At 43.8% G+C, this 9,692-nt stretch overlaps 1 protein-coding gene across 1 annotated transcript in view; it reads left to right on the top strand.

Moving 5' to 3' along the window:
* The window catches only part of ift80 (intraflagellar transport 80 homolog (Chlamydomonas)), a 46,579-nt gene extending 39,524 nt beyond the window's left edge, over positions 1–7,055 (top strand). The window contains exons 14-19 of the mRNA XM_030777632.1: positions 1–64; positions 965–1,136; positions 5,301–5,390; positions 5,858–6,030; positions 6,361–6,484; positions 6,936–7,055. The exon at positions 1–64 is cut by the window's left edge and continues 84 nt beyond it. Of these exons, the coding sequence (XP_030633492.1) occupies positions 1–64; positions 965–1,136; positions 5,301–5,390; positions 5,858–6,030; positions 6,361–6,484; positions 6,936–7,040 (728 nt within the window). The 3' untranslated portion in view covers positions 7,041–7,055. The remainder of the gene's footprint in view (positions 65–964; positions 1,137–5,300; positions 5,391–5,857; positions 6,031–6,360; positions 6,485–6,935) is intronic.
* Positions 7,056–9,692: the final 2,637 nt, after the last annotated feature.

The raw sequence follows: 9,692 nt of genomic DNA, 5'->3' as shown, positions 1-9,692 counted from the left end.
ACCCCGGTGCGGTGTTTGTAGACAAGGACCTGTTACCCAAAACACTCTTCAACAAGGACGGCAGGTAGAGTCACACGCTCGCGAACGGAAATGGTTTTCCCGTAATTTTCTCAATCGCATGCGCGCGTGGACACACACACACACGCACACGCACACACAAGCACGTTGTTTAAGCTGTGAAAACGTACACACGGTCACACAAAACGCAGTAACTGGGAGTGTTATTTGGCAAAACCGTGTATGTGCGAGTGACAGATGGGGAACAATGGGAAAAAGATGACATCATGTATCCTCCCCACTGCGCTACACCCCGTTTAAGGGCCGTCGATTAGCGACGGTCACTCCGCTAAAGGCCTGCGCTGAGGTTAAGCATTGACCCAGACCTCTTTCAGCTCCACGTACCTCATGGCCCAGTATATTTAACGCATCACATTGTCTCTTCCTCTGGTATTTTCCACTCTCAGATTTAAATACTGAACGATAGCTCTGTGATTGAATATGACATGTGTTACATTGAGTCAATAGTCTGTGAAGGAAAGTAATTGTTGTCCTTACTCCGGACTCTTCTGTATTTTTGCGGAGAGCCTGATCTGCTCCTTAAAGTCCGGTAGTCCTCTGACACTCATAGAAGCATACCAACAAACAGAGACACATATGCACTACATTCGGAACATACGTTACACATTGACGTGCGTTTGACCCATATTCAGCTATAAACATACACAAGAATGCAGTCTCTCTTAGTCTTTGGTTTTCCCACACATGCTCACCCACTCGCAAAGTTGAATAACAGCCCCAACCCACGACTTTCACATGAACTGAATGTGTCGCGTGTGTCTTCTGTAGCGACCTTGTTTTTTTTTTTTTTTCTTGGGTGTTTTTTTTTTTGGTGTTCTTTTTGCCCTCGACTTCAGTCACGCGCCACGAGCTGATGCGACTCGATGTCCCCTTTTGTCTCTCGCAGTGAGTTTAGCCACACGCCTCAGATACTGAACTACGTGGGAACTCAGGTGACGGTGAGGAAGGCGGACGGCTCTCTGGTCTACAGCGCCGTCTCGCCCTACCCCGCCCTGCTGCACGACTACGCCAGCTCCGCCCGCTGGGAAGACGCGGTCCGCCTGTGCCGATTTGCCAAGGTACCGGAGCCACTGGGTTTTGGGTGTGTGTGGCTCTGTGTGTGTGGCTCTGTGTGTGTGTGTGTGTGTGTCTGTGTGTCTGTGTGCATGTGCGTGTTTATTTTATACGGTGTGGCGCAATTACTCTTTCAGGACTTGCGAGATACACCCAAGCACAGATTTGATAGCTAAATAGGGCATTGGATTGCAGCCATTGAGGGAACAATATATATAGCCACAGCGAAGCCAAAAAAAATGGGAAAGGGCGAAGACAAAAAAAACATATTAGCCTGTTACATGATAAATTTTGTATATTCATTTTCTCGGTGGGAAACTGGGAAAAGTGAATGGTTAAGAAAATGAATGAAATCCCCTGGTATATATAGTAGTAATGTGGAGACTGAACTGTTTGCTCATTGAACTTTGGTGGAAAGTCAGGACGTGCTAAAGAGCCAGGGGGGCCCCGAGCCTTGCTTCGAGCTAATGATTTAGAATTAATTGTGTAATTAGCGACGTCTAAATTGCTAGCACATTGCGAATTGTAACCGGAGACAGCGCTGGGATTGGACGGGACGGGATCGAGGTCCGCACGGCTGGCTTTCCCTGAGCCTGGGAAAGTCCCATGTAATTCAGATCTGACTGTGAGACTCTCTCCGACACAGTGCGGTCTGTAGACGCGCGCACTGGTGTGTGTGTGTGTGTGTGTGTGTGTGTCTCAGCTGCGTGTCCATGGGTGTGTGAGAGTGTGTTTGTAACATATATATGTATGCATCTGCGTTCCATCCCTACAGCGTGGCCTTGTTGCTTGTGGATCTCTGTTAGTATCAGGGCCCTTTTGTGGTACTGATGTGGTCTGTCTTATTTAGTTTTCCCCCTTTTTTTTTTTTTTTTTTTTTTTTTTTTAGCTCTACTAAACTTTGTTTTATTTGGGACCAAATGCTTCTTTGTGTGCCTTAAACAAAACTCTCTCTATTATCAGTGCAACATTGCATTAGATCATATATTTAGCTGAAAGATAAACACATGCTGCAAGTGGCAAGACGTCTGCTGTGTTTATGTCTGTGTTTTTTACCGTCTGTCATTTCACAATGAACTGTCTCTCTGTCTCTCTGTTTGTCTCTTTCTTGTCTGGACCCATGTCTCGTGCCTCTGTCTCGCATCTTTCTCTCTCCCTGTCATTTAATTCATCTCCTCTGTGCATTTATCTGTGATGGACCACGGAGGAGCAGGTGAGTCTCTGTCCATCACCCCTCTCTTCTCTTTCTTGTCATCTGTCTAATTCTCTCCATCTTTAGCATCTTTATTTATCCCAACGTCTGGTCACGTTAACTGTATACCATGGCAGCTGTAGTTTCACAGTATTACTAATCTTTTCACACAAACTGATATATGTAATGTATATAATGTAGGGGGGGGGTTTGTTGGTTGTTGTTTTTTTGCTTTTGTTGCTGTCGACAAACGTCTAAACAGCAAGGTTTCTATAGGGTTAAAATGACCTGAGTCTTGCTGGCTGTGTGACAGGTTAACACTGATTATCTAAATCACAGCCCGACTACTGTTTTATGTCCAAATGTGCTTGCCGTAACTTGTTTTTCACGGACTGGTTGTGCTATATAATATGATAGTGTGCAGTATGTCACAATGCTTATTTTATATTTACACAGTTACAATATAGGATATAGGATATCAACAGCATATAAACAATACATTTTAATCCTAGATAAAGCCAGGGCCTCGCAACCCTAACTAGGATAAGCAGCTTAGAAAATGAATGAACGAACGAATGAATGAATGAATGAATGAATGAATGAATGAATGAAGCTGGGGCAAGAAATACTGAAAATTCTTTTATGATGGATAATGGGGGTTTTTTTGTTGTTGTTTTTTTTTTCCCCAGCATCGATGTCCATACATTTTAGTAACATTCGGCAATTAACTCTGAGAATACAGAAAAGATTTAAAGGAAGCCCCACAAACGTAATGGAGAAGCCAAATAAATGCAGTGACTAAGTGTTTGCTGTAGCAGCTGTTGCTTTTGTTGCTGTTGTTTTGGGGTTACTGTTATTTTTAATGGCAAGACTTTCCATCCTTGGGCACAGTGAAAGTCCATGATGTCTTAGCTGACGGTGGAGCAGAGGTTTTATGAGGTGGAGCCAGTGGTTTTGAATTTGTTTCTAATTAGCCAGTGTGACACCATTTACCGTACTCAACCAAACCTCCCTCCTTCCTCAACCCCCCCCCCCCCTCCCTCCCCCCTGCTCTTAATCTACTGCACAGAGGGCTAGATGCGTCTCTGGGTTTATGACACAGTAACCACATGCCTGGAGAGGCCCCCAAGGGCTCTAAAGAGATGCTGAGGGAATTTTAGAGCGCGGAAAAGGGACCTAGCGGAGGGAATTAGCCAAACTATTTTGCCTCGTCACCGCGTGAAGGACCTAGCCCCCTCCCTCCTCTTCGTTTCTGGTAAGTGTTGTCCCAGAAGCGGCTCGGCGGTTTTTCCGGGAGTAGGCGGGTTGCCACGGAGAAGCCAGGTAGAGTCCGTGATGCCAGAGTCTGAGGAACGGTCAGGGTTGACCAGCTTTTACTGCACAGTCAGTTATTATAACCAAAACGTGTGCACGAGCCCAGTGACCTAATGCTGAGTAAGAAGTGAAAGAGTGGAACTCTCTCACCTGATTTGGCCCTACACTGTGTGCAATCCTGTGTCATAGACCCACAAAATTGGTGGCCGGTGATGTCAGACTGTTTTTCTTCATGGTTGTAGTATCTGCGGGGGTTTTTTTTTTTTTTTGTTTTTGTTGTTGTCGTTGTCCCCTTTTAGTTAATCCTCGTGTGATGATTATTGTGAATATCATGTAGTCATTTTGGGGACCTATAAATATTTTGTTAGCAAGATTGTAAATATGTGGTTTAAGTGAGGTTGTGAATGTGGGGAAAAAAAAAAAAAAGCAAGAAACTTTTGTGTGTGTGTGTGTGTGTGTGTGTGTGTGTGTGCGTGTGTGTGTGTGTGTATGTGTGAGTGTGTGTATGTTTGCCTTTGAAATTATACTGAAGTTACTCAGGCCTCTTTCTTCTCTCTCTCTCTCTCTGTCCCTGATCTTCTCGTCTGCTCCTCTCTCCCTTCTTCCCACCCCACTTTCTTTCCTCTTCTTTATCTGCCTCTGAGTGCCACACTAACAAGGCCAGTGTCGAGACAGGGCACATGACTAATGGGACCCCGTGGAGACAAGAGTGTAATGACCCTGCTTCTCTCATAATAACCTCAGTCTTAAACGGGACAGACCAGCATGTTAAAACACACGCGCTGTCGCCACGGCGCCACCAAGGACTCTCCCCCGCCGTTAGTCCTGTCCCCGCGCTGTCCCCCTGTCCCGTTTTTGACATTCCCTCGCAAAGCACGAATCGAAACCACCAATGTATACAACTCGGAGATGCTGTACGTAAGCACCGCAAAAAAGCCAGCCAGCTTTATTTACAGAGAGAGAGCGCTCCACTGTTACTACACGCAGTTCAGCTGCCCTAAGCCAGTTGTGTTGTGTGTTGCGTATTGCTTTTTTTTTTTTGCTTTCTTTCTTTCTTTCTCTTTTTCTTTTTCTTTTTCTTAATGCCTTTTTTTTTCTCAACCTCCCAACCCTCTTTCTTTGTTATTGTTGCATGGGTTGGAATGTAAACCAAACAAGAGGCTTTATGCCAACTTTCCATTGGGGTCTTGTAATGTAGGAGTTAACATGGAGGAGAGCTCCACAACGTCAAAGGAAGCTGCACATTATGTTGCATGGACTTGACCACCCTCCCACCCCCCCCCCCCCCCCCCCCCCCCCCCCCCCCCACCTCAGAGGGGGCTTAGGGCTTGAATCTTACAAACATCCTGCCTCACTGGCCCCTCGTATGCTGTCCATATGACAGAGATAACTCAAACACCTTCCCCCCAAAACCAGGAGGGGTCAAATGGGGTGGAACAGGGCGCTGCACTACCATGTGGACGGTGGAAAAATTGACATGAACTTGGGCATTAACTGTTTAGTTAGAGTGTGACATGAGCTGCGCTCGTAGGTGAGGCGGAAGCAACTCTATAAAATCTTAAAGAAAAAAAATCTCCAGTTCAGTTCTACTAAATAGGTAAGATGTGTTCCCATTGGTTGCTTTTTTTAAAAAAAAAATGTTTAATGCTCTTTTTGCCTACAGGACCAGACGCTCTGGGCGTGTCTGGCTGGCATGGCGATGGCCAGTAGGGAGCTGACAACAGCGGAGGTGGCCTATGCTGCCATTGGAGAGGTAAGTCTGTCCATCATCAAATGTGGGTGTGTGTTAACGTTACACACACAACAGTAAATGACTCTTACCATTGCATTCTCCGGTTACTCTCTTTTGTACAAAAGGTTTTACCAAAGTGTAACACTGTATTTCTATGTGTTTGTATTTATTTATAATGATTTATATTAAAAATGAAATCTGCATTTATTTACAATGATTTATTTATAATTATATTTTTCCTTTGTAAAACGTGTTACAAAAAAGGTTAAAGAATTTCTTGTGGCCGATAGAGTCTCCGATTGATCTAGCACTGAAAATTTTTCATTTACATCCGATTAACATTTACATCTGAAGACACAAAGTTTTAGCTTACCAGTCTTTCTCTCTCTCTCTCTCTCTCTCTCTCTCTCTCTCTCTCTCACTCTCTCTCTCTCTTTCCCTCTGTCACTCACCCTTCCCTTCTCTTTGTGTTCGTTCTCTGGGGCTAGGTGGATAAAGTGCAGTACATAAACTCGATAAAGGAGCAGCCGTCTAAGGAGTCATCTGTGGCTCACATCCTGCTCTTCAGTGGGCATGTGCAGGAGGCAGAGGCCACACTGCTGCAGGCTGGTCTCATTTACCAGGCCATTCAGGTTCACATCAACCTCTACAACTGGGACAGGTCAGACCTCTGTGTGTGTGTGTGTGTGTGTGTGTGTGTGTGTGTGTGTGTGTGTGTGTGTGTGTGATTGTATGTGACTGTGTGCGCGCGTGGGTGTTTGACTGTGCGTGTGTGTGTGTGTGTGACTGACATGACAGCGCATGTACCTCTTTGTGCGTACGCACGTGTGTGTGTGTGTGCGTGCATGTGTGCGTGTGTTTGACTGTGTGTGTGTGTGTGTGTGTGTGTGTGTGTGTGTGTGTGTGTGAAACTGTGTATGAGTGTGCGTGTACTTCTTTGTGCGTACATACGCATGAAAATTGATTCTAAATGATACTCATCTCTCCACAGGGCTCTTGAGTTGGCAGTTAAGCACAAAACTCATGTGGATACAGTCCTTGCTTACAGACAGAAGTTTCTGCAGGACTTTGGCAAAAAGGAAACCAACAAAAGATTCCTCCAATACGCTGAAGGGGTAGGACACAAACGGCATTCCACTACATGAAACCCTTACTCAGACTCTCGGCTAGCTTTAATCAGGGCTTTGCTCATTGGGAGTGTTCTTTAATGAGCTTGAGTGTTTTGAAAAATAGAACCGATTGGGAGCGGTGTGATTTTTAAAAATGAGTTCCAGACTTAAGATCGGACTTAGATGAAATTGTTGACTGCACCAAGAAGATAGATAAACACAGTACAGGGAAATAGGATGAACGCAATCAGCCTCTATAAATCCCACTGACCCTTTGCTGCCTCTGTGTGTGTGTGTGTGTGTTTGTGTGTGTATGTGTGTGTGTATGTGTGTATGTATGTGTGTGTGTGTGTATGTGTGTTTGTGTGTGTGTGTGTGTGTGTGTGTGTGTGTGTGTATGTGTGTGTGTGTGTGTGTGTGTGTGTGTGTGTGTGTGTGTGCGCGTGCATGTGTGTAGGTGGAGGTGGACTGGGAGAAGATCCAGGCTAAAATTGAGATGGAACTGACCAAGGAGAGAGAAGGAGCTGCCACCCAGTCTGTCCGGAGCAGCGTTCGCCGATAAGAGCCCGTCGCCGCGTGTGCCTGCCCTCTCTGTCATTCTCCATGCTTTTGGATCACGTCCGCTGCCCAGTTTATTTATGAAGCGGAACCAATCTAAGATCAGGACTTTGGATGGTGATTTTATATCGTACCAACAGGTTTTTTTTTTTGCCTTGGTTAAAATGAGTAAGGACACTGTTTAGCTTAAAATCGTCCAGGACATAAAATCATAATTAATGGCACTCAGTTCTCTCTATACAAGCTACCCTTGCCACTCTTACATCATGGGCCGTATTAATGTCACACAGAAGGTCATGTCTGCTCTAGACTGTTCCAGACTTTTCTTCTCCAGTAAAGTAGGATTTGGACATATTTTCTTCATCTCTTTCATTCTTTGTTTATCATATTTTAATATTTATATCAGACAAATGTATGTCATCTTTGAAACGTGTATGGACAACACTATAGCACTGCTTCTATGTAAGCTGTTTTTTTTTTTACATTATTTTATTTTATATGTTTGAGACACACCTTATTTTCTGAATAAAAAAAAAAAACACGTTTGAAAATATGTATGAGGAATAAATGTCGTTATTAAATTAAATGCGTGCCTGTTTATGTTTGCAGTGATAAGAAGACTGGATATGGTAAGACAGCATTAATTTATCTTTTGGTTGGGTTATGAAATGTGCTCACCATGCGAGTATGTCCCCTGGCTTTGTCCCAGTCCGTCACAAACTTCTTACACCCAATCTGTCTCTGCTCTCTTCAACTCTGGACAACCAGAAAATGAGAAGCAGAATTCCCCGTCTTTCTCTGTCTCATTCCTACTCTTTTCTCAATCTTAAACTCCACCTTTCTTTTCATCTTCTTTTCTTCTCTCTCTTCTCCTGCTCTTAATTCGTTTTATCTTTCATGTTTGTTTGTATGGGGGTTTTTTTTTTTTTTTGGTATACTGCTTTTAGTAAGCTGAGGTTAAGGCCACGTAGACACACAAATGTAATAATGTGACACAAATTGTTTCAGATTATCAGCACAGTAAGTGTCATAAATGGGATTTGTTTCAAAATTAAAGTTTAATCAGAGTAACAATGGCGTCACAGTGAGACGCAAAATTAATTTACAACAACTCATTTACCATCTGTTTTCCATACACGTCATTTTGCTTTATGTTGCTGACTTGTGACATACGGAGGTTTTATATGAGTCCCAAAGGCTGTGTTTGGGTGGATCAGACACCTACATCCTGGGTCTGAAGACAGCTCTGGACATTGGCAGCAAAGTCTCTCTCTCTCTCTTTCTCTCTCTCTCTCGCCCCCCCCCCCCCCCCCCCCACTGTACAGTACACTTTCTTACTGTCTCTCAAAAGTTCATCTTTCTCTGTCTCCTTCCTCTTCTGCCCTTTCTGTCTGTCTCTCTCCCTCTCTATCTATCTGATTCTTTTTGATTGATTTCATGTGAAGAGGTCTCTCCATTCACAAGTGCTTAAACAAGTCATGACGCATCGTAAATCTATTGGGTTGACTTCGGATCATTACTTAAATTGAATTACAGACAACCATAGCCATCTGTGGTCTCTGCCCCACTCATCATCATCCCGTTCAGATTTTCATCCTTCTAAAGGTCTCGGAGATTCACTTTATGAAACTTTCTCAAGGCTTAGAATGCGCGCATAAGTCAACACATTGACAAAGGAGAAGATGCGCCAAACTGACAACATCCGCACCAGTACACGAGTTATACGCATTTCTGGCCGAACATGAACGAATGCATATATTCCTGGCACGTCATTCAGTTCCTGTTGTGGAGAACACTCCATATTCCTCAGACACAACCTGGCAACATTCACCCACCTAATGGGGTCTAATGCCCATTGATCCGTGCTCACTTTTGGTTCTGTTTGACCAGCTTCGGGCAGATTGAATAACTGCTCTACTGGCACGAACCCTGTATTTACAAGAGAAGTTTGATATGATCACATCATATATTCTGCCAAGACAACCTTATACTGGGCGACTTTCTATTCGTGAAGTAACGTGATCAGGGGAATGCCTGAATAGTACGGGTATCCGGATCGCTTGCTCGTTTATGGATCGCATCAATTCTATCTCTGTCTGTAGATGGGCTTAATCCGTTCTTGTGGAATGAAATATGCCATCACTGTGAGCGGCAGTGCGGACCGACTCCCACCGTCCTAAAGACGGGAAGATGCAATCGATGACTGTGTCATATCAGAAACTGAAGGTCGAAGCTAAAAAAACAAACAAACAAAAGAAACAAACAAACAAAAAAAAAAAAGAAAAAGAAAAAGAAAAACAAAACGAAAAAAAAACCAAGCTATGTTATTTTATGCGTAGCATTGAAAAAGCAAATAGAATAGAAGGGGAAAAAATCTTGCTTTGTGGTTTGGATTGTGACTGTCCACATTTACAATACATAATTGATTTATCTGGAGGGCTCATCGAACTTTGCTCAAAACTTTTTAGGAGACCGCCCGACTCGCTGTAGAAGCAAAGGCGACGTTTTATTTCTGTGCAAATCGGAGAGCTAGAGAATAGAAAATAGAACATTACCCGTTGAAAATAATTACTTTTATGTGTTGCTCCGTCTGATGTGTCACCCGTCCTAACATTTCATTTTACCTACAAATCTTCCTCTTAATTCCGCTTAAAAC

The sequence above is a fragment of the Chanos chanos genome, chromosome 6, assembly GCF_902362185.1.
Source record: "Chanos chanos chromosome 6, fChaCha1.1, whole genome shotgun sequence".
NCBI classification, from domain to species: domain Eukaryota; kingdom Metazoa; phylum Chordata; class Actinopteri; order Gonorynchiformes; family Chanidae; genus Chanos; species Chanos chanos.
Note: the sequence above shows the minus strand (reverse complement) of the source record. Positions and strands in the feature narration are given on the sequence as shown.